This window comes from Anser brachyrhynchus (genome assembly GCF_964034855.1).
Source record: "Anser brachyrhynchus genome assembly, chromosome: 11".
In the NCBI taxonomy this organism is placed as follows: domain Eukaryota; kingdom Metazoa; phylum Chordata; class Aves; order Anseriformes; family Anatidae; genus Anser; species Anser brachyrhynchus.
The window spans coordinates 13,804,794-13,830,059 of record NC_137706.1 but is presented as its reverse complement, the minus strand read 5'-3'; the positions used below and the strand labels follow the sequence as shown (position 1 = coordinate 13,830,059).

General features: G+C 40.2%; 1 protein-coding gene across 4 annotated transcripts in view; it reads left to right on the top strand.

Moving 5' to 3' along the window:
- The window catches only part of ZFAND6 (zinc finger AN1-type containing 6), a 37,625-nt gene extending 15,679 nt beyond the window's left edge, over positions 1-21,946 (top strand). For all 4 annotated transcript variants that reach the window (XM_080607456.1, XM_080607457.1, XM_080607458.1 and 1 more), the window contains 5 exons: positions 8,222-8,391; positions 9,627-9,738; positions 11,939-12,039; positions 20,339-20,452; positions 21,071-21,946. In XM_080607456.1, coding sequence (XP_080463582.1) covers positions 8,241-8,391; positions 9,627-9,738; positions 11,939-12,039; positions 20,339-20,452; positions 21,071-21,219 — 627 coding nt within the window. In that variant the 5' untranslated portion in view covers positions 8,222-8,240 and the 3' untranslated portion in view covers positions 21,220-21,946. The remainder of the gene's footprint in view (positions 1-8,221; positions 8,392-9,626; positions 9,739-11,938; positions 12,040-20,338; positions 20,453-21,070) is intronic.
- The last annotated feature ends 3,320 nt before the right edge of the window (positions 21,947-25,266 follow it).

The following is a 25,266-nucleotide window of genomic DNA, read 5'->3' as shown; positions in this document are numbered from 1 at the left end:
ATGTATTCTATCACCATAATAACTTCACATAAGGTTTCTGTGGCCCTCCTGTCAGAGACAGCCATCTTCCGAAAACGAACCTGCTACCTCTAGTCTCAAATCGTAGGTGAACTGGGTAGGCTAAACTAAGCAAGTGCAACTTCACATTTTGGAAGAAAGAAGCCTTTGTGTCTCCTTTGGCTTGCGTACTGACTAAGGGTGGTTGGGTAGGACAGCATGACCAGTAGGGTGCTGGCCGGTGTCCTCCCTGCGTTCCTCAGATATGCCTCTTGGACTTCTCCCAGAGATAGCGTTACAAAAGCAGCTTCCAGAAACATGACCTGCTCTTTTCTCTTGCTCACTTTTCTTGGTCTGTAATTCAAGCAAAAGTTGTCTTTTGCTTTGTACAAAATAGCTGTAGTTACTGTGTTGCTCTTGGTGCTTTCAATGTTTAACTAGTTATCTTTATTGAAGGTCCCTGTCCTGTGTTACTGTAAACAAGTGTGTCCTGCTCCAAGGGCTACTGGCTATTTTTTCTCTTGAATGGTAGAAGTGATTTTTGTGCTCCGCAGTTATTTTTATTTTTTTTAACTTGCATTTAGGTTGACCTCTCCGAAAAGGCAGCTTTGTCAGCTTAGATTTTCTAACAATCATCACTGAAGAGGCCAAAGCTTTGAGCTAGCGGTGGTGTTTCTGAAAGCTGCTAGGTACTTCTCTGGGCTGGAGTTTCCTGCTTTACCTGGGACTGTCTACAAGGGTATTGTGCTGCTAGGGAATGAGAATTAAAGAAGCAGCTGTTGGGTCTTCTGCCAGATTTGTGTCTCTTTGAATTTCACAAAGTTTGGATAATGCCATACACGAGGGCCTAACGCTAATAAAGCTGCGGTGTTGGTCTTGATGAACTAAGAAATCAAAACATTATTTTTAGTACATCTAAACACACAAACCTTGGTATCTTGAGTTGTACTTTGCTGCTTTAGTCTTTGTGTGAAATACATCCAAGATAGGAAGATTCTTGAAGTTTTTATACAGAGTACTGCATTTAGTCTTGTAAGGTGCTGCTGGGGTAACATCTGGTACCAAAAGCCTGTAGCTCCCTGTGGCAGCTTTCTGGAATTCCAACGCTCATGAAACAACTTTTGTCTGTGCTCTACCTCTTAGAAATCCCATCTAAGTGACATGTGACTCCTTGTACTAGTCAATAAACCATACATGTTACCATTCTCATTATTTTTAGGATTGAGCCTTCAGTAGAGTGGTGACCATCGTGGAATTGCCACTTTATTTGGTATGGTGAAGGTAGTAAAAGGTTTGGAGACGAGAACAACTTGCTTCTGTTGTCTGTTTGTAGACATACTTAGCGGTCACTGCAAGTAACTTGATGCGTTTGTATGAGGGGAATGAGTTTCTAAAGTGCCTTGTTTTACAGAAGCTAATCTTTGGTTCTCGTAATCCGTACTTTGCAAAGGTTGAACATGGCCACAAGTAAACAAAGTAACATCTATTAATAGTGTATGCAGGCAAGCATGGAAAGCTGAATCCTTATTATCAACGAACTTCTTGATACCAGTATAGAATCTGCATCTTTATTCTTCCCTACTAAGAGCAAAGAGGTGCTCGTGAAATGTTCTCTTGTTCCTCGTGTAACCTTGAGTGCAAGAGCAGGCAGCTGAAGTTAACAATATAAACTCCTTAACACTGGGGCTTTGTCTATACCGAGTGTTCCTGGGTTGTGCAATGATGTAACGCTGTTAGTACGGTACTCTGGCTCAGAGCAGTTATGAAAGTTGCTGATGTTCCTTCCCTTCGTAAGACCTGTACTCTGTGTTTTCTGTCCACCTTCTGTTTCTGAGACTGCACTTTGTTGTGGCTTTTTCTACCAATGTGATTCTGAACTATGTGAGTAAGCAGTCTTTCTCCCATCTTAAATCTGGGATTTATGCTGTAGGGTGAGTGTAGCTTTCTCGAGGGCCCAAACTTTACTTATATTTTAATTTTTGTTCTGAAAGATCTGAACTAGCTAGCTACTTAGAATTAGAAGTGGAGAAAAGACTCTTTCCATTTTTTTGGTAAAGTTTCTGCATGGAGTGCCTAATATAAGTGCTTGTTTTTATCCTAAAATAAGTCTATGCATGAAACAAAAATAAAAAGCTGTTCAACAGGAATAGACTGGAACACAAGTAGATATTAGATGACTTGTCAAGTGAGTTGCAAGAACATGTTACGCAAGTCTTTGGTCACTAGTTTGAATATTATGTTTTCAATATTAAGTCATTACATAAAATCTGCTTCAGTAGCTCAAGTTGCAATTTAAAGCTGCATTTAGTTGTGAGCAGAAGGAGAACTCGGGGCCTACTGGAGTCAGCTGAAAGCTTTAAAACGCAGGGATTCTCTGGGTGTTGAGGAAGTTAGATAACTCCTGTGTTTTGAAAAATGCAGCAGCTGTGTGTTCTGCTGCTACATGAACAAAGAGGTCACTGCCCTTACAGATCTGCTTGCATAGTTGGTCCTTAACCATATTCACTTTTTTTTAACCCAGAGCGTTCTGATGAAACTGGGTCAGAGTGTAACTCCGCATGCAGCTACGCTGGCAAATCTGAACCAGCTGGAGTGTTTTAGCCAGGGTGAGCTGTAGATGAAATGACATGTCTGACTGCAACCAGAAAGCTGGGCTGAGCCTTACTGACTGAGGCCCCTATTCAAATCTGCCAGTTCTTCTTGGCTCCCTAGCAAGTTGCTGGGACATGGCAATGGCTTAAAGCAGCTACAAGTATCTGCTCTGTGAATGTAAATTGGAGCCTTTCGGGAGAGAGCAGAAGAGTAAAGAGAAAGCAGGACTATTTTGTAACTCGCTATTGATTCATGCTTCTGGGGCTTTATACCCTGAGCAGCGTCCTGCTTTCAGTGTGACACCTGAGCAGCCATTCCCTGCTTCTGTGGGTTCTGCTGGGGACTGGTATCCTCTAACACAGCCCTTTGGAAACTCTGCAGCAAGATTCAACAGAGCTCTTTTCTTAGGTCTTTTTTGTCATTTGTTTTGATAAGCCTGTGGAGGAATGCATTTCCTATTTATTACTTTTTGTACTGACACGCCTTTTTCCTGTGGTGATACAGGTGGCATTAGATAGCCATACCAGCATGTGCTATAGAATTAAATGCATTTTTAGTCTACCCAACTTCATATCTGGCTTTTGTTTGGGCCTGGGATGAAGGTTTGTATGTTTAAGCAGCACAATTTCCATTTTTATAGTTACTTCCTTACTTCGTTAGCACAAGGGGAAGATGACCATTAGCACTGGTGCTTGTTAAATCAGTGCTGAGAACTGTTCCATTATAAAGGTGATTATGATAGAGGAGGGAATATTCTAATCACTTGTTTAAGAATTGGACTCATCCTTTAAGTGATTTGAGATGAGTGTCGGTTGAGATCTGTCAGTGCACTGATCCATCGTCCTTGACAGTGAGGAGAGGAGCCTGAACTAAATGCTCTGCTTTCTCTTTGAGGAGTATTTTCAAAGCTGGCATCGGAGCGCTTCAGACTGCCTTTGGGTTTGCTACCGCAGCCAAAGCAGCTGAGTGCTGCTGGGTGGTCTCCTTAGCTTCAGCTTTAGCACTGGGGAGGGATCCTTCTCATACCAGTAATGGATTTTAGAAGTGTACTTCAGGGGTGGTTGATGGGGCAGGGATGGCAAACACAACCTCACAACTTAAAGCACCGGTGGTGGAGTAGGAATTGCCTGTGCACTGTGCACCTACTGGAGATTTTCCTTAGTGTTGACAGTGTTGAATAAGACGCAAAAAATTGTAATCAGAAAAGGTTTGGAAGGGAAACAGAATAAATGCCATTTAAATGGACATCCCAGAATGGAAAGGAAGTTTAAGGAGAACTTGAATTTGGGATCTTTTCCTTAGGGGAAGACAGATAAAGAGAGAGCTGACTGCAGAGTTAGGATTTTTTTCTCTTCTTGTTGAGGGGAGGGAGGAAAAAGAGAGATTATTCCTAAACCTTGTGTGTTTAATCCTACTAAATGCTGCTCTCTGATCTTACTGATTAACGTTTCAAGCCTGTAAAGCTAGAGTATTGGTTATTTGAAACTCATATCGTATACACATTTTAATTAAAAAAAAAAAGCCGAGTATCATGGTGCTCGCTCCTTGGGGAAAGGATGCACGTAAGTATTTTGTTACTTGCTTTGTGGAGTGTTGGAAGAGGCGTCTCTCTTCACAGCGAGCCTGACGTCCAGCAGATTTAACCAGCTCTCACGTTTCCACAGCCTCAGCTCTGTGTATGTTATATGGTTATAATCACTAATGTCCTTTATATGGTTCCTTGTGGTTGCTGCTTGGTATGCAGAGTAATTTACCCTCTGCGGACGTGTGCTGGTGAGGAGCGAACGATGGGACCTGTGTCAGCAGGCTACTGTTTTACTTGTGTGTGAGATTTCGGTGAGTCAGGCCTTATAGAGCCTTATAGATACAGGAAGGTATCTGTATGGCAAGGCTAGCAGAAATGGGCAGATTTTAGTCTAAATTGCTAGAAAAAGAAGGATTTAGCATGGTAGCACACAGCACTGCAGACTTCTAGTGGCAGCAAAGAGTATTTTTGAATTGAGCAGTAATAAAAATTACCAGAGGTAATCTCATCTTAAGTTTAGCAATTTCTAGCTAATATGAAAAGAGGCCGTCTCCTCCGTAATCTTCAGCAAAGTGGGTGTTCTGGGGTTGTGTTGGGGGAAGATTGTGTAAGGCTCTTGCCCTTCCCTCTAGTACACTTGCCTCGCATTAGTGCTCGTACAACTGGTTATACAGCTATACTATAAAGCACAGCAGGGAACATGCTTAAAATATTGTAAAAAGTTTTTTTTAAAGATGAATCAATTCTGCATTCGGAGTATCAGGGTGACCCTATGAGCATTGTGCTAGCACAGCTTGCAGGGAACAGGCAGAGCCTGGAAACCTCTCCAGCAGCGTCACAAGCTCCACGCTTGTTTGGTGACACCTCCGAGGGGGACATATATGCGGCCACGTTGGTCCCAAGACCTTGCTGTCACTGCAGCTATGAAGTTACTTCCACTTTTGTACTTGAGCCAAGCTAGGAGACCAGTCCTGAAACTACAGATAGGGTATGTGCTTGGCGTGTATTGTACAGTAGCTTCATCCCCAGCAATGGCCTGCTGCCACTAGAAAGGGCCGTCCTGTTTTTAACCCTGTCACTTCCTTTGCACCGTGCGTTGGTTCTCGAGTTGGTTGTCTGTCGGATCTGCAAGCTCTCCAGTCCACCAGCATAAATATTGCTGTTTCTCCATCGGCTGAAGGAGCTGCTCTGACTCACCTCGTGATTGCCGGCTCCAGTGCAGAGGAAGGGGTGGGAACGCGCAGCGGGGGCCGGGGCTGTGCGAGCAGGATTACCCCTTTCACAGCCCTGCTACGGTGCAATTTCCGTGACAGCCCACCATTACACGTGATGGTTGGGCTCAGCGACGTCGTGGATCTTCCTGCATGAGGAATTACAGACGGTTTTGAAGCACATGTTCTGAAGTTGAGCCAGGAGCTGGAGGGGGGAAGTCTTCGCTCCCCCCAAACATCTGTTCGGTGATCTGTTCAGTGGCTGCTTCCAGAGGCAGGGCAGCAGGTGTACCCTGCTGTGCTTGCTGCTGTCTGACTCCTGCCCGAGTCGTGGGGCAGGAATGCCACTGAGGCACGGCACTTTGGATCTCAACTCCCTTGTATTCTGAACGCCTGCTTTTGGCCGATGGTTTTCCTAAGGCTTTCAGCCCACGCAGTTGCTGAAACAAGTGGTTCCCCATGTGTCTTCAGCTGCTGTCTCCCACCCTAACCCCTCTCTTGTGCCCAGCAAGCGTGACAGATGCAACTCGTTTGAGTGGCTGGTTTGCTAAGGTTGATCGCTTTGATCTGTTTCAGTGCCTGTTTGCACTGAAAGGGTGGGAACAGCATGGGAGAGGGAGTGAGAAGCTCGTCAACAAGAGCTTATTGTGCTGGTTTGGCATTCTGTGGCTTTAGGGTTTAGATAGATCAGGTCAAGCATCTCACCCAGGAGCTCGCAGGCTGCTGAAAGGGGTGGTCCCCTGTGTGGCATCCCGCCTGTTCGCATGCCATCCTTCACATCCCTTCCCAAGTTTTTCCCCTGAGCGTGGTGCTTGTTTATCTTGGTTTGAGTGCATGGACTGATTGAGCTCACTGACCTGTCAGAAGACTTTTGATGGCTTTCTTTCTCTTCCTGGCTCGGGGATCTAGTTGGTGGGTCAGCGGAGGTCCTGGTGAGCAGTGGAGCTGGTGGGGGCAGTGTATGCCATGGCCCCCTTCTGAATGCCACAAGCTATTGTAGAGGTTCAACCCCGTTCTAATTCGACTTCCTAACATTGCATCAGTTCAATACTCTTTTCTCCATTTTATTCCCAAAATATTAGCAACCAGTACAGGATCTTCCGCTTCCTGTGGCTTTCATTAAAACTCTTCAGAAGAATCCCTGGCACTTCCCTTGGAGATCTGAGTGTTCTGGAGCTTCGTGCCATTGGTTTGTGCTTTGCCTGGTGGCTGGATCCACTGCTTAATGAACTCGGGAGCTGGCTGAGCTGGAACTCAGTCCAGCTTTTCTTGTTCTTCTTCTGGGCATCCTTATGCATCTTTCCCAATTTGTTTATTGAATTGGGGCAGGCTCTAAGTCCATGTTAGAAATTGTTATTGTGTGATTGCTTTAGCACCTGGTCCCTTCAGCAAGAGTTGTGTTGGGGAATAAGAAAATTAGCAGTAACTGGTGCTGTTATTGAGTTCCTGCACGCTGCTTGAAGCTAACTGTTGGCAGGAACCATAGTAAATTTTGAAAGTTAGTATGGTAGGGTTTTTTAATCTGCTGTTGTCTAAAATTAAAAGGTTTAATACTTGCCTTGTGACACCGAATCTCTATTAGCCATTGAAATACTCTGTCCAAAGTGTTTTTTAATTAGTCGTTCAGTCTTAAATGTACTATGCCAGGAGTGACTTGTGTAAGGTTTCACCTTTAAAGTGGTTTTAGTTACCAAAGCGGAGAAAACTTGTGTTAATTTCAGCTGAGCCGTTTGAGTGAAGTGTAATGTTGGGCTCAGCCAGCATAAGAATTGAATTCCCACATGCATTACTTGCAGCTTCATTCGAAAGGGTTATCTGGAGAAAGGCAGGCATGAAAGTGCTCTTTTAGCTACAAGTACAATGCTTCAGCAAAATCAAATTTAGCTGCTATTTGAGGTCAATGGGGGCTTTGTGTGTCAAAATCAAATGCTTCTATATTGGGGTGGGAGAGTGCAGTCAAACAGCTGAAATAACCTTAATTGCAGGTTGAAGCTTAATAAAATACTGAGATTTTTTTGTCTTCCTGCCTGTACATCTCCCTTGTCTTATGTCTTGAGTACTTTGTGGTCCTTAGAGCAGAGCAGCTTACTGCTGTGAACAGAAGACTGGGCTGTTTCTGTGTTGCTCCTAGCTTTGCAACCCAGAGATTTACTTTTGAGGTATCAATTTCATGTGCTTTTGGGAAATGAAAACAAAATGCAATGGTTGTGGGTGTGAGAGGAGCTGAGGATATTTGTCTAAAAACAAAATAATGGGAAACTTGTTAGCATTTGGCTTCAAATACATCTTATATAAAAGCAAATGTTTTTACCCTGGTGTACTTCTGACTGTGGTTTAATTTAGTTTTATAACTTGGCAACTGGTGAAGTGCAAATATCTTGAAACCTCTTTCCCTCTGGATTTTCTTATCTCTGCTGTTGATATATATACTGATATTACTTGAAGCATTGATTAGCAGTGATACTGATAATCTGTCTTTGTTTTGACTTGCAAGAATTAAAATAGTCTATGCTTCAGTCTAATTTTTAATTAGGAGGGTTAAATGGTAGACCTAAATTGATCTTGAATGGAATAATTAATGTGTTGAGATACTTAGTACCTTAATGAGAAACTTTTTTTCTTTTACAACTGGTTAAAAAATAAATAAAAATTCTCAGTGAATGACAGGTATCAATAATTCATCCACAAGTTTGACCATTTGAGAATAGTTAGGAGGTTCAAATACCATTGAAGAGGGGTGTTTGTGGTAATTTTATGAAGAAAGTTTTAGGTTATCCATAGATGTCTTTTCTAGAAGACTTTGATGAACCTTAGGGAAATCCAGATTTCTGAACGCTAACTGTAAAAGAGTTTTTCCTGAGGCCTCTAAATAATGGGTTATATCTCTCAATTTCAGGTGTGTAGAAGAAGGGAAAATGGCTCAAGAAACCAACCGTAGCCAAGTGCCTATGCTTTGTTCCACTGGTTGCGGATTTTATGGGAACCCTCGTACAAATGGCATGTGTTCAGTGTGCTACAAAGAACATCTTCAAAGGCAGAACAGTAATGGTAGAATTAGTCCTCCTGGTAAGTAATGCTATTGTAGTGCTGTTTGAAATTTGAGATGGAAAGTTAGGCTGTAGCTTGATTCTTCACCATGTCCAGGTACTAAATACGCTTGGAAGCATAGGAGTATTAGAGCAAACCACTCGATCCTATTCAGGTATTTTACCTGTTAGATTAAACTTGTGTGAAATGTTCACAATGTAGTTGTGCTGTGATTAATCTGCTTAGAAGTTGCTAATATACTTTTAGTATGTTATGCTGTTTCCAATGTCGTGATAAAAATGCAGAAAAATACCACATCAACACACTTCCTGAAATTACTGACAGTAGAGAGAACATCTAGCTTGGGGAATGTTTGTGAAAAGCATTTAAAATACAGGAATTTAGGTTTGTAGCCTGATGCTAAAGGATTAACCTCCACTTTTTCTTAAAGTTTCTCCTAATGTCATAGTTTCTTGGTTTTTTTAATCCTTATTTGGCCCAATATACTTTGGTATAAAACAGATTGTGATAATTTCAGTGGGTTGAGGAACTCTTCCTATATTTGCTCTCCAAGAATAAGCTAGGAGATCTTTCCCCCTTAAAATTCATGGCAGCTCCCTCAGAAAGAGGAACCCTTTCTCTATTCACCTTCACTCTGATGTTTCTGCTTGGGGAAGAAGAGAGAGGAAGTGCTTCCCTCTAAAACCTGAAATGTCTCTCTTGGCTGGCTGGATGCTGACACCAAGAATCTCATGTTGTGCTCCTCAAGACTTCCTTGACTTTTAATACTAACTTCTAATATTAGAGCAATAGATTTCATTGCTTGAAATCTGGGGTTCTAGGGTTCTACAACTTTGGAATGGATCCTAAGGTGATGCTAGGATGCAATAATACTGTTTCTCACAGATCCATCTTGTTTTATTTAATAAAATAAAACTGATTTATTTAATAAAATAAAACTGATGTCAGAAAACTGGAGTTTATCCTGAGAAGGCTGTTTGTAGACACTTGAGGTAGCAGAAAATAGTAACTATTTTAAAGCTCCAGCACTACAGTTTTGTGCTGTGGAGCTTGTGGGGGCCTGGGGCTGGAACACGTTCAAAACATGGCCAAGCAGAATTACTTCTTGTAAAATTATTTTTCATTATGGTATTGACTGAGATTCAGTTACTTTCCGGGCTGGTGTCACAGGGGTTGAAGAATAATTGCACTGTGTAATTTATGTAATCCCAGGAAGTAGTGTAACACATTTTACATTAGTGTCTTCCTTCCAGCAACTTCTGTCAGTAGTATAACTGAGTCCTTACCAGTTCAATGCACAGAAGGCAGTGCCCAGGAAACTCAGTCAACTTTAGATTCTACATCAACTCCATCTATGCAGCCAAGGTAAGCCGTTTCTGTCCGTTACTTTTTGAACATAAAAATGTTTTAATCAGCATGATGAAATGAACTATGCTCTGACTCTGCATAATTAAATGCCAAGACCTGGATTAGGAAAACATGTAAGATTTAACTGAGAAATTTAAAGCATGGATCTCAGTAAATAGTAGCCGATCTGTTAGCTACATCTTGCATTCAAATGTAAATTTGTCTTTAGAATTTAGCCTCAAATAGGAGTGTTGCCAGCTTCATGCTGTTCTACAAAGACTTGTCTGGCTAGTCTTTCAGCTCCGCCATGTGCAGTTGGTTGTATATTTACCAAAGGAGAGCTCTTTCCATCCCAGAAATTTGAGGGTTTTGTAAAATGGCAGAAAGCTATTGACTAGTACTCATTAAGTGCATGATAATATGTTAAGGAATAGTAGTTTCACAAAACGTGGAGCATACAGAGGAAAAGATGTATGAATCTTAGTACAAGTGGTACTGCTGAACTGATGTCTTATTAAACAACTAATTTCCAACTGGATTATTCAAGGGGAGGTAACAGCCCTTTGTAAATCCCTCAGACTTAAGTGCTTTCCATTTATGAAAGCTAAATATTTATTTGGTAGCTGCATTTCAGTTTAGGAAGACATAACCAACAGCAACCCTTTTTTTTTAAAGTGCTTTGGAAATTTTTGCAGTGAAAAACATTAGTTACACTATGGAAGCGAAATGAGTTTGAATAAATATTACTGCTAATTTAAAAAACTGAAATGTAATAAAGGACAGGCCAAGGGTAAGCAAGATCTGATTTCGTCTGTTATTGTTGACTGATTCTGTTCAGACTGTTTTCTGCTCCTTAGCTTTTTATAGGAGGTGTTATCTCATGCTTGGGTCCTGCATATGAACTGAGTGCTAGATGCCATGCTTGATGCTATATTTGGTCTTTCTATTCTGGGATTTCTAATTGAGGTAGAAAGTATATATCTTACCCTGATATAACACTTAATCTGTATTTGAAAAGAAACACCTGTTTTATATATATATATATATATATATATATATACACAATTGTATATAAATATATATGTAAAATCATCTAGGTCAATGCACAGAGGTGAACCAGTTAGTGCCTTGGGTTTGTTTTCCCACCTAGCCTTTACAGTATAAACTTTTTTAAAGTATTTTTTGATCACTAGCTTGATTATTGGTTACAGAAGAAAAGATGGATGGTGGCTCTGAGAGTTGCATTTTAAAACATCTGTATCACTTGCACTTTTTTTTCCGAAATAAAAGTAGGTGCTCTGGTCATACTTCAGAGTTATGATACACTGAGGAAATGTCTGCTAAATTGAAAATGGACTTTTGTAGGTGACCGAGCCTGCAGTTCAAGACCTATGTAACACTTGGCAATTAAAAATTACAGTTCTGATGCCCTGGTTGCATCACGGACTACTGGTAGGGCTTTGTTGGTTCATAGACTGCTTGGTAATCTGATTTCTTGAATTCAGAGTGAATCCCTGAGAGGAAGGTGAGAAATAAGTTGGACAAGTAGATAGTTTTACCCCTCACTTGGGCCTTGTCCCACAGCAGAAGTGCTGGTGAGCAGTTTGTCTGTGACTGCTAGAATTAAATCTGTCTCCCATAACTGTCCAGGGTATTCACCTCTGAGTTTTCAGCCACACTGATTTTAGCAGTATGGCTGACAGGGTTGAGAAATTTGGCCATCACTGCTTTTTCCCTGCAAAAATACAAGGGGTTCTGCGTACAACTGCAGATTCTTTATTGCTGGAAACATTGACATGCTGCAATTTTCTTGTTCGTATCACTGGAATACCAGAAGTAGCTCCTCTACAATTATCTTGATGGCGTATGTTATAGAAATCTTTGCGCTTTGAATGTTGCATTGTTGCTTCTGTGTGGAAGGATAGTATGCCAAACTACAAAAAAGGGGGGGGGGGGGAAGACCCAAACGTTTTTTGGTAGTTGAACTGACTTACTATGTTCACTATGAATGCAGTGAATGCAAAAATGTTTAATTTTTCATCAGCTCAGCTTGTCTGGTATTCTTAGCGTAACACTTTTTTTTAGTGGTTACTGAAGCAACTTCAGAGTGAAAAGTTTTGGCATGCTCTCTTGTCAAGACTTAAAGTATTTCTTTAATGAATGCTCTTAGGATATGGATGTGCCTTGTTTAAAAATAACAACTTTTTTTGCCTTCTAGCCCTGTGTCAAGTCAGTCACTTTTAACAGAATCTGTAGCATCATCCCAACCGGATAGTACGGCCGTGGACAAAACAGTACCTGAGACAGAAGATTTGCAAGGTTGGTGCTTAGTTTTCAGAGATGGAGCTTATGAATAATATTTTTAAATCTGTGTTCATAATACACTCCTGTTCAAGAGATGGCTCATTCTCAAAACCAAATGTTCTGTAAAATCAGATGGCAAAATAAGGATTTTTTTTTAATATATGAGCCTTAAACTGGAAATTTCTAACTTTAATTGTGGATTTCAGTATCTGTTGCATCAGGTTTATTAATTGGGGTTAGAAATGCACATCATAAATGAACCTATTGTTAAGTCTTTGTGCCACAGCTGCTGCATGCAGATAGAGCTCTGACTATATATTACTTCCCAAAATAGTCATTTTCAGGTTGGGCAAATATCACAGAAGTTTAAGCATATTTGTTAGATAGGATGTTAAGACATAGCTAAGAACAGTGTTATTCTCTAGTATAAACGTGAAATGCCTGCAAAAGAGCCTTTCACCTAAGAACTTTATTGGCTGTGGTGTAATATTTTAAACCACTGAAATTAATGTTATCAAAGATAAAATTGCGGAACTATGCACTCTGGTTGCTTGAGGGAAAATAACTGAGTGGTTCACTTCAAGTATATAGGCCTAAAATCTTATTGCTCTTACAGTGTAAAGTGTTTTTTTCCTCGTTGATTCTTATGTACGGGCTTGCAGAGCTTAAAACTAAAGTGTTTTAATAGCATTTATTAGGAAAATGCAAACATAACAGATAGCATACAAAATCTGCTCAGGCCTGTAATCTGCAGACATTATAAAAGTTATTTAAAGGTAAGTCAGTAAGTATTCTGCTTTTTCTTTTGCTGACACAGCTAACGCTTCAGTGAGTAGAGCTCTGTTTCTGTGGACTTGTCTTTAAATAGTTCTTTGGGCTTTCCCATAAATAGAGCATACAATTCCACTTAAAGTTGATAAATACAGTTTATTTTGTTGAACTTCCAGTATTGAAGTTCTGCACTTCAGATATTATACTAAACATGAATTCTCCCTTTTTATAGGGCAGAATAGTCAAGTCATTGTTTGTGGCTATTACCTCCTTGGTGCTGAGTAAAGGCCACGTCGTTGGTCACACAAGCAGTAGCTGTGAAACTTAGAAAAGGTTGTAATGCTAGTGCCATTTTGTACTAGCCTTTGAGAAGTCAGTTATTGGACAAATGTTTGTTTAGTCTTGATCTATTCTAGATGTATGTTCTAATACCTGTTACTTTGTTTTCTGGAGCTGAAAGCTTTTGTTGCCTCAGCTTTAACAATGCACACAAGGCATGCTCTTAATATATAGACCAATGACATCTGACCCTACCTGGTCTGTGGGAAGAGCAAGGGCTGAAAAGGCTTATGCTTCTAAAGTCATATATATTTGCCCAGTGGAGGTAGATTTGCAAGCTAGGCTTTCAGCTGATATACTGCTCACTAATAAAAATAGCTTTACTTTCAGCTCAGCACTATAGACAAACTGGGATGTGCTGCGTACCAAGTGTAACCTAGCTCCTATGCAGGTATGTCCCTTGCAAGGGACCTCAGAAGTAGAACAAACACCGCAGATATGCAAATCTGGCACTACAGGTTTATTCTGGTATTGACATAGTATGTATCAGGCAATATAAAGTCAATTTTTGTAAGCTGTTTTTCCTTTGACCATCATGTTTTTTTTCTCCCTCGCTATTTCAAAAGTTTCCACAACCCGTTAGTCTCATGATTCTTTGTTTTCCATCCAGTGCCTGAATTAGTGCCTCTGTTTACATATGTATCTTGCTTGCTTGGCTTAGCTGTAAATCAAAACTCCGGGTTTGTAGCATGTACTGCATTTTCACTTGGAGGCAGAAGGAAGAGTATTCTAATCTTTGGTTCTGGTACTGTTTGGTGACTTGGGCATGTGAAAAGACTTACCCCAGCAAATTTCCAGAAGAACGTCTCTTCTTAGCCCTTTGGATAAATGTTTGCTTCTTCTAATTCTTCTTAGGAGAAGATGGTTTCTCAACTAGAAGCTTTGATTTCAAGGGTATATTCCTATTTTACAGTACACATTTCAAGGATCAACCCATGTCTGGTGTTTAGAGTACTTCAGCTGTGTCCTTTTCTTTGTACCTTAATGATTTCTAAACTAAGAACATCAGCACGTAATTGCAGTTCTAAATTACAATCTCTATTTATAACTCACGGTGGCAGGGTCAGCCCCATTTTCTGAAGAGTGCTTCTGTGCTGTCCCTTAACTGAAAATCATCTGAAATTTAGTGTTTCCAGTTTTAATATTCTACTTTTAAAGTGTAAGTCTGGAAAGAAAGCAACTTATAATGAATGCTAAGTGGACTTAATTGAATTGTCACAATTCTGCATCCTAAAGACTTTTTTTTTCCTCACAGTGTTCAGAATTTGAATTTTAGGCAGCTGACAAGAATGTAATAGAAATGTGTGAATCAGTTATTTAGCATTGTCTAGCTATGTAGTGTTTAAAAAAAAGTCTCGGTATTGTGGGAATTGGTCCCAGACAGAAGACCTTATAATTCTACTCGTGTTGATGCGGGGGAGGAACAAAAAATAAAATTGTCTGATTCAATCACTTGTTCAGCATTTATTATTCTGAAAAATATTGCTTCATTAGAATACTTGTCTGAAGCAAATTGTTTTGTACTACTATAATAAGTTAGTCTACTGCAGTTGTTTGGTCGAAGTCCCATTACTTAACATTTATTAGAATTTACTGGTATATAAAATCAATGAAAGATTAGCTGAATGCTTGGTTTCCTAGATTGTTTTAAAGCAGACATAAATGGGACTTGAGCTGTGTGCACGCAGTCCATGCTGTTTGCAGAGAAGCTAAAACTACAAAGCTAAAATCCCAAAGAGCAGTTGAGATTTTTCTCTTCATTGAATTTGTTTGAAAGAAATAAAGAAAAATTACAGAATATGTTAATAAATCTAGTCTTTATAGTGTTTGTCATAATGCTTGCGGGTACTGAACACTGCAGAAAGCCCAGATGCTATATAGTGGCTAATAGATATTTTTATTTTGAATTTAATGTTTTTATGAACATATCATTAAAGGTGACCTAAAATGAAACACATTAAAGTAGGTACAGTCCAGCTTTTCTAGCAGCTTTCTTCTATTTGGAGCATTTCTTGAGTTCAGTTCAGTTGAAGTGTCTCATGGACTGCTGTACCTTTCACTCATTACAGCACTGTTATAATTAGACAGTCAGGATTCCTTATTTGTTAGCCAGTGGGTTAATGGGGCTGACTCCTGGCAAGCCTGCAAGCGAGGCATTTCACTGCTCTGGGATTAACAGTCTTTGAAAACATCCAGGTTAGGATGTGTACTTTATATTTCAGGGATGCTTTTAAAGATAAATGAAACTTGTCCTGGGAAACAGGATTATTCCAACATGTACTTAGTGGAGATCTTGCAGCTCAAGAGCATTGGGATCTAAGTACAAGCTATATTAATGGGTGAGCTCTGAGGCTGAAAACTACTGACTGCCAAGAGAGAGTATCTGGTTTTTGACCACCTTGTAAATTAGGAAGGTCCGTATAATGGCACGCAAAACTCAATCAATAACGCAATATGGCACTGTTAGTATTTTGAAAAATCAAGCTTAACCAACTTGAATAATTAGCTAAAAGGTGCATGTTTATTGTTCTCAATGAAATCACCTGGCTCGGCACTAGTTTGGTTTTTTGAGAGGTAGAACATGTCAGTAATTGTCATTGCTGACTAAATAAAAAAGCTTAATATTAAATAAAAAAAAGCTTAATATTAAAATCAATGAGTATCTGTAGAATTTTACGTAGAGATAACTTGGACCTAATGTGAATTCTAGTGTACTAATGGCATCAACTGCAGTGGACCTTATCAGGGCTGTTCCCTGATGATGTAGAGTATAGAGTATAGATGTAGAGTATAATTTTGATACAGATGCAGAAAATGATGTAGGATAGCCTGATTTACCAGATGAATGATCCAGGGAGAGATGAAATGTTCATGATAGAGGTTTAAACTAAGTTCTGTAGGTTAGTGTGCTTTTATTTAAATGTTCTATTATCTTATGTAAACTTTTACTTAGTGCTTCCATACTAAAACTGCGTACAAACTCTTATATAAGTAGTAGAATATATTTTTTTAACTTCTGCTTTTCTCCTAAGGCTACTCATGTAGCTCAGTGATGTGGTTTTTCTGGCAAACTTTACTTTCTAGTTCATATTTATAAGAAATAACTCATGTTTGTAGTCAATAGTTTTAGTAAATGAATTATTAAAAAAAATGCAAATAAATACTGTAGCTTTAATACATTTTTTCCTTTGCATATTTTTTTTCTTTTCAGGTGCTAGTTTTGTTCTTACCTGTCTTTCATTTTTATCTTCCTCTCCAGGTTTCTATGGGAGTAACTGATCTTTCGTGTTTTACCTCTTGTAACAAAACATTTATCACTTTTAGCCTCACTTTCTATTACTGTTTGAGAGTTTCTCCTGTAGAATATCAGTGAAAACTTGGCGTACCTCACATCTTTTAAATATAAAATTTTACATACAGTTTTATTCCATAAAAAAAAATTTCAGGGGAAATCCCAGCCTTATGATGGAATATAAACGTAGCTTTCAGATTTGGAAGTAAGGTTTGCTTTCCCAGTTTGCATAAGATTTGCGGCAGTTCTGAGGCAGTTGGGGGTCAGATAAAGAAGGCTTGCGTTTTCTGATAGTTTCTTAGATGCTATGACATCTGAAGAGTTTCACCTCAAGGAAAAGCTGGAGCTACCAGCTATCAGCCTTTGGCTGAAGGAACTGAATTTGAATCCAGTCTTTTTTCAGACCATAATATCTACTGGACTTTATCTTCCTGGTCTTCACCTGTAGGCTCAAGATGAAAAGTACGGGATGAGGAGGGAAAATGCTTTTCCCTACATTGTAACGGGTTGTTTGGCAAAAGTTTGAGAAGTTAGAGGATGCTGGATGCTTTTTTCAGCTGCTAGTTTTAGTTTAGCTGCAGTAATGGAATTTTAAGGGGAGCGAAGTAGTTCAAGAGAGTGTAGGTGAAAGGTTTCTGAGGAAAATTAGGGGAACGTGCTTGCATTCTTCTACACTCAGCTTTTAAAGAAGTTCTTTATGTCTGTGCTAGTGAAATGCTGGTCTGATCCAAGTGGATGAAATTGAGGAAACAAGCCTTTCTAAACTGCATAGAAACTTAGTGTGAAGTGCAAGTGGTAAGAAACTTGATTCCTCCTTTTGTCCCATCTTTAATCTGAGACTGAAACAATCCCTCTGCACTGTTTAGCTCATGTGGGTGGAAAAATGCAAACAAAAAACCCACCACAAAACTGGAATGCAGCAATAACCTACTGTTGTCTTTTTGTAGGTGCAGTGTATTTTAGGTTCATTACTTCAGTTTGTAGTTGAGATGTTAGTAGTGATCTGGTTAGGATTAACCTTAAACATTGCATTCATTTGGGACAGACAGTATTCTTCTTCCTAGGTTTGGTCAGATACACTTAAAAGGTAAATATAGCTGCTAGTCCCCTTCCTGTGGGAATAACCTTTTTCTTTCAGAAACTCTGCCTGGTAATACAGAGGCAACGAACATAAAGCATCCAGAGCAGGGGGAGAGAAGAGAACAGAAGAAATGTCAGGAGCTTTGCAACAAATGCGCTCGGTTCTGTGTTGAGCCTGCAGGGATACAAGGACTGAAGCGTGCTTCATCTCCTAGGTGTTGTTTTCATGGTCAGTCAGAGTATGTTGAAGTTCAAGCAGGCTTGGCACAAGCAAAGCAGTAGCAAAAGCTTCTGCCTCTAGGAGGAAATCCAGGCTCTGGTTGTTTTGATCAGCTAGGAACATGTTCTGTAAAACAAGGAACTTCTAGCAGGCAGGCCAACTTGTCACCTGCAGAAAAATGAGTGTTTCTTCATGCTTTATTCTTTTTCGGCTAGTTGGCAGCTTGTACTGGTACTGCCAGTGCTTCTGTTCTCTAGCTAAAGGCAGAGCTGGGGCTGGGGGAAGGGAGGGAACCGGTTCAAGCAACACAGGCAGCAGCATCCTGGAATCCAGACAAAGTACAGCAGCTGGGAGTGGTTGCAACATATTTCCTGCAAGCTCCAAGCGGGGTGGTATTGCACTTTACCTGGCTTTTTTCTATTGTGTTCATCATGTTTAGTTTATAGACTGAGCACTAAGCACTGGTGCCTTGTTATCTAAAGGTGGTTTAGTAGTCAGGACATCTATAATTATCAAAGAGGATTTTGAGTTAAATCTCTGGCTTCCATGGAAAAGCAAACGGATCTAAAATTTATGGTTACTACAGTAGATACAAAATGACTCGTGGCAGCAGTAGAAAAATCTTCCCACTCGGTTCCACAGAAAGCAGCAGCCCTTAAATATTTTTAAACCTTTTTTAGTGTGAGATTCATATGCACAAAGAAGATCTATGTATGTATTAGAGCCTTGTTATGCAGGGAACAGTGCCAGTTTTTCCTAAATTTGGTTAACAGTTAGAGGCTTTCTGTAAAACTTATATTGAAATAACTGGATCTTGCTACAAGAGGAGATGCAAGCCGGAGAGTTTTAGCTCCTAAATGCCAATTTATGGCATAAAGCTTTCTTAACAAATTAATGAACACAGGAATGTCTGTTCCATATAACACTGCAAGAGTTCATTTCAGTAACTCTTACTTCTGATACTTACCGCACATCTTTTAATCCTTACTGCTTTTATACTTATCTTGCAAACCTTTTAATGTTATCTGTCCACACACATATTTGCCCTTTAACAGCCATGTAAAGCCACTTGCAAACTATTATTTTATAAATTTCAGGAAAAGAAAAAGCTGCTGCTTGCAACATAGATGATGATTTTAAAATGGTTTGATAAACCATATTTAATAGCCTGTCCTTGCTATCTTAACATTTGAAATATGCTACTCACTTGTGCAAAGTCTTTGCTGTTCAGAGATTTTGCTAGCTGTTGATGTCTCTACCATCTTTTGGTACAATACAAAAAAGACAAAGTGCCACTTCCTTAACCACCCTCCACCGCCCAAAAAATGAAATAGTAGCACGAGGAGAGGGGAGAGCAAAAACCACCTGGATTATCGAGCAGAGTTGCTGTCAACTGGCACAGAACTAGCAAGGTCCTTGATGCATCTGACAGTCTGCGCCTAACAAAAGTCCAGCTGCACAGAGATGCCTGCAGCTATTTCCTGACAAATGTCTGGGCTTGCTGTTGTATTTTGTTCTTTACCACACTGGTTCTAGTTCTGCTTCCATTGATGCTCGTCTGAGCTGGAGCTTGCTTTTCTTCTTTCCCTCTTTTGCTGCAAATACTCCTAGCTTCTGTGTACCTTACTAGTAACTTGTCCTGCTGTCATACAGCAATAGCTGCTTGGCAGAGCTCGGATCTTAGCACTTCTTGGAATTAAGTGTTGTTTTTTTTTCTGGTTTCTATTTCTGTTTTGTAATGTAAGGAATGTGCAAATACTTGAGGAAAACCAGCCAATATCTATTTTTACCTAGGTAAGGCAAATACTATGGTTACTTGTTTATAATCTTCCATGTAACCTGTCCCTTTCAGACGTGGGAAAATATAAAGGTAATCTGAAGGTTGTCCCAGCAAATCTCTTTAAAATGAGATAGGTGTTTACCTACCTCCTGAGTTTCAGGGTAGTGTAGTTCCCCTTATATTTCTGTGAATCTTGGGCTATTAGTATCTTACCCCTAATTAGTGACGAGCCCCTGTGTAGGCTTTCTCCAGGTGCACACGAGCAGCAGCATCACAGTAGTAGAGACTGTTCTGAAACACTGCACTTTGTATGGCTTCAGTATTGCAGCCTTCAGCAAAAAATAATGTTGCTTCAGCATTTGGAAGGGAATGTTTTTCTGAACCAATCCTAATAATATGCAAAGCTTCTCACACTTTTTGTAGGCAGATTTTAGGAAACAGACCAGTAACACCAATAGGAAACACTTGGTGTTGGATGTTCATTTTCTTCCGAAATCTGGTAGCACTGGATCTTAACCTAATTTTTAATTATTCTGATGTATAAAGGGATGGACATCAATTTTTTCCTTTATGGTATTGTTGTACTGTGGGTTTTGTATGAGTGTTCAGGGAATTCTCTTCATGAATTAGACTGACGGTTTGGAGGGAGGGAGTTCCAGTACCAGTGCTGTGAGTACATCATACTTCAGACGTGGAAGTTGCAGCAAAATTGCTAACCCCAGAGCCTAAACTTACAATGTGGGATTTAGATTTATCATATGACTTAAACAGGGGAAGGGGGGAGAGAGAGAGAGATGCTTTTCCACTGTTCTCATCAACTTTTTAATATTAGCTTCAGTGTCAGAGAACGCAGAGCCTACACCTGAAGAACAAGACAAGTCACTTGACAAACCAAAACAGAAAAAGAATCGCTGTTTCATGTGCAGGAAGAAGGTTGGACTTACTGGTAAGAAATTTCAGTTTTATTTTACTTCTTTCCTAAAAGGAGATTTAGGCTTTGGACCTTTTGAAAGGGTCTTCTCTTAGGGCAAAAATGGGGCTTGGTCATCTCTTAATGCTGTAAATTTGAAATAAAAATTGGGCAAAGGTGCTTTCAGCTGGCTTGTACTAGATTTAGTCTTTCATGTACACATTTTGTTTTTCAGTTTCTTTTTTTTTTCTAGTGGAATTTATAACTCCAGATATTGCCCTTTTGAAGTCTTCATAGCTGAGGAATTGGCTGATGTTTGCTGCCATTCACTAACCACCCTTTGCAGTGGTTCAGTGAAAGGGCCTGAGAAACTTGAGTTCTGTGGGGTGAAGATTAACAAATTAAATGAGCAGGAGGTCTCCAAGAGTGTTTTGTACTAATATATCGTGATAGGAGGGAATGGTCAAGTCAAATCTTACTGTAATTGCTTAAATATATTATTTGTGATTCTTATGCTTTCTGCAGCAGAGGCTCTTTGGCTGATTGACACTGGTGACTGAGATTTATTGATAGTGAGTGAACACATTCAGGATTTAAAACAAGCCAGTATAATTAAGAATGTTGAAATGTCTAAACTAATATTTGTGTCCACAGGGTTCGAGTGTCGGTGTGGAAACGTTTACTGTGGTATGCACCGCTATTCAGATGTACACAGTTGCTCTTACAATTATAAAGCTGATGCTGCTGAGAAAATCAGAAAAGAGAATCCTGTAGTTGTTGGGGAAAAGATCCAGAAGATCTGAACTGCTGCTTCTGCTGGAATACAAAATCCTTTGACCATCTGCAGATTAAATTGACTTGAGCTTTTTTCCTTAGTCATCAGGAATGTAGAGCAGTGTATCTTGCCTAGACCTTTTAATCATGCATGTCATCAGATGAATAGATTTTGTTTTTGTTTTTGTTTTTTGAAAATGACTGAACATTTATTTTCGTTGCAGTTTCTGTGGCTGAAGACTTAAGTAAAACTTTACAAGTATTATCCTTTAAGATCATTTTAATTTTAGTTGAGTGCAGAGGGCTTTTATAACAAACATGGAGAAAATATTGGAGGGCTGTGCTTTTCCAGGTTAAAACATGCATGCGTTAACTTTGCAGTTTATTTTCTTGTTGTATATAGCTTTTCTCTGCAGCACAATTTCCTTTTTTTTGATAATGCCTTGTATGGCACAACTAGTTATCAGTAACTGAATGTATTTTAATCATTATGGCTGCTTCTGTTTTTTTCCCCATTAACGAGAGGTTATACATGTTCGCATATTAGCTTGTTTGCACCCTCTACCTATTTATGTATGAATCATTTGTAATGAGAGTGTGTGCTGAGATTGTCTGTGTGTTTTTTTAAATTGGTTTTTGTTTTTGTGTGTATGGGGGGAAGGCTGTATGCACATCACTGACTGCAGGTTTCATTGGGATTACATCCATCAGTCTGTCTGTACACAAATATGAAGAATGATCTGAAGTACCTGTGCTGTATTTATGTTTATCCACGTCTTAACTTTGATTAAATAAAATTAAAAAAAATGAGCCCCTGTGGCTGTCACTAGCATCTGTAATCTGGATTTTTCCTGCTTTATTTTCATGGGACCTTCCACTGGTGTTTCGTTTACTTACAATGCATTGATCCATAGGCTGTACCTAATCCAATGCCAGCTAAGTTCTGATTTATATATAGAGAGAACTTTTTACCTATTTACTTATAACTACAGGTAAGACTCTGATCTCCAGAAGCTTTCTATCTTGTATACTTACTGTGGTACGCACTGCTATTCAGATGTGCCCAGTTGCTTCTACATTATATATTGATCCATACCACACAAGGAGTTCTCCGCGCTTCCTGTGCAGCGTCACTCCTGTCTGACAATGCACTATGGTTGGGGACGTGCCTACAAGAACAAATGTCTCCAGCTTTAAGTCAGTGATTAGGCTGTGGATCCGTGTGTGTGACTATAGTCCTAAGTAATATTGCTGTGGGGTTTGTGATCCACTGTTTGACAGAGCACTGCACAAACTTCCTTGAAGATAAAGACGGGTGAGAGAATGGTTCTCGAGACAGTTTCTCCATCTCCAGTGAGCTGTTCTTTTGAGGTTTGAAATCTGTGGGTTTCAACATTGAACGCTGCCACAACCACCCTCCCTATGCTCCTTAGTGCACCTACAGGCTTGTAAGTAATCCTCCTTTGGGGGTAGAGGGTATTCTTTTATGATCTTGTCGGGGGTGTTCATTAATTTCCTTTTAGTTAAGACTGCCTATTTTGTCAGATCAGAGTCAGTGCCTCAACTATTCATCCATCCTGGTCATCTATATGACAAAGGTTGAGTGGTTTGTGTAGTAGCACGGTAAATTCAGCCAGGGTTGCTTACCACAGAACGTAACAGTACACTAAAGTAGAACCAAATCCTCTCCAGATGGTACTGCTCCCCAGTTGAAACTTCACTTTGGTGACTCGCCTGCTGCTTTTGAACATTTGTGAAATAAATGAGATTGCATGGCTTTATTTAAAATGTTAAATTTTTAATCAAAGCTGACTGCATCCTTTAAAATTCTGAATGCTCTTTAAAAGCTATGGCTGGCAATTAGTAGATAAAGCACTACATTTAGCATATAAACACTACACAGCAGAAGGAGCTTTCTCTATCAGATAGCAATGGAAAGTGATTTGCAAGACCCAATAATAAAGTATCTTGAGCTTGCAAAAACGGTTTAATCACAATTTATGGAATGTTTTTTTATAGTAAAGGAGGGTGTAAATAACTCCAGCAAGTTTCATTAATGGTCTGCTCTAATGGGTCAAAGATCTTACATTTCCTTACAGCATTTGCTGGACTTCCTCTGACGTAGCACAGACAACGGAAGAACAGCAGCAGCATCTTTCATGGCTGTCTCTGCTTTCCTCTTAGCTACTTCTTCCCTTCTCAGTTTGATTTCTTCTCTATTCACTGTTACTGGGCTCTCTTCCTGAAAGTGTCTTTTTCATACATGCCCCTCTCTAGTCTGCCTTTCATCTGACAGTGACGCTTCTGGGCTGAGCAGAGAAGATGCTGTAGGTTTAACAATGGAGGAAAAAGAATTGAGCTTTGTAAGCTCTGGTATCTGAGAGACTGGAAGAAGAAAGGGTAGAAAAGCGGCTGCCCTTGGAATTCACATAATCCCTTTACCACTGCCTGCTATGAAGCAACAACTCTTGTGGCCCTTGATTGTATGGTAGGAAATGTGACTGTGCCAAGAGGAAACTTGACTTGCAGTGTGGTGGCAGTACTCAGCCTGGGTCAGCGTTAGGCAATTCTGTTTCTACACATCGTTCTCAAAGCAACCTAAAAAACTTTGTGGCCTGGTTTATCCAGATAGGAGTTAAGGATATATATCAGGACCATATCTTTCAGTAAGCTTGCATTTGGACTGGAAATCCTTCTTTCCCTAACAATAAGAGTTGTGTCATCTTTGTTTGCTTTGGCATTGGCTCTATGTTATCATGGTGGTTGATCTGCCTCTCAATCTGGATAACCAGTAATGCTTTATATTTTGTCATCAGCTTGAGGTTAGCAGATGAACACTTTAATTAATACCAGCGTATTCACAGCACTACAAAACACTTGAATAAATCTGTTTTTTTCAAGATGCACGCAGTGTTTGGTACATGCTTCCAAGGTTTTGTTTTTTAGAGTAAAGTTATACGCGCAATTCCTATAAGCTTGGCACGAAACTTCTTCATTGTGTTAAACATTTTAAACAGTCATTGGAATGGAGTTGTACCTAAGATACTGAATTAGCTTACAGGAAATTTTACGGGAGTCAGTGCTAGGCGTTGTATTGTTTTAAATGAGACCCCATGCCAGACAGCACCATGTGAGCTTTCTTCTCCACGAGGGAAGAGCTGTCACAGATGGGTTGTTGTCAATGGTGTTGTGTGATCTTACACTGAATATCTGGCTCTACAGCTTGCTGCGTTTCTTCTAATGAGTCTTCTCTGCCAAAAAATAAAAAAAATTAAAAAGTTGAGCAGCGACTCAGTTCTTTGGCTTGGCAGTCTAACTTTGGCAAGCCATCTAACTTTTTATTGAAAGGGGGTGGTCTTTGCTATTTAGTTTTAATTCCACAGATATTCCCTCATTGGTTTCTACTTTTCCTAAATATGGATGTCCTGTGGGTAGGAAAAAGCTGGGGCTGGGAGCAGAAAAAGGCAAAAAATCTACCTGTTGTTTTGTTGTTTGTACATGTTTTTAAGCAATGGGGGCTATCTGGGGAAAATAGGGCTTGGGTACTCCATTACAAAACTACTGTGCACGTGAAGTGCGGTTTCAGGTGCAAGTTGTGCAACTTTCTCAGGGTTGCAGGGCTCCTGGGAGAAGACCTGCTCCATCTGGGTTGGATGTGGGCACCATCGTCACCCTGGCAGGTACGCAACCCACGGGAGGTAAACCAGCAGCGTGTCCCTGCTCTGACCACGCCAGCCGGAGCCGTCTGCTGGGATTCGGCCACCCGCAAGGATGCAGCCGGTAAAAGGCGGCCCTGGTTTCACGGAAGGGTTTATCAAGCAGGAAGAGCCTGTTTCTCGCCAGGAACAGTTACCAGCTGCTGACTCACGCAAACCTCTGGCACTAATTAACTGCGGAGGCTGCCAGCAGGAGCAGGCAGAGGGGTGGGATGGAGACGGGGCTGCGATTGGTTTGGGGCCGAGGACGGAGGGTGGGATTTGGTGCTTCTGTGCTCCCCTTTGCGACATCTGGTGAGGTTCTTCCTAGGTAGGAGCACAGCAGCCTGGCAGGTTGGGGCTCTGGTTCGTAAGCAGGGA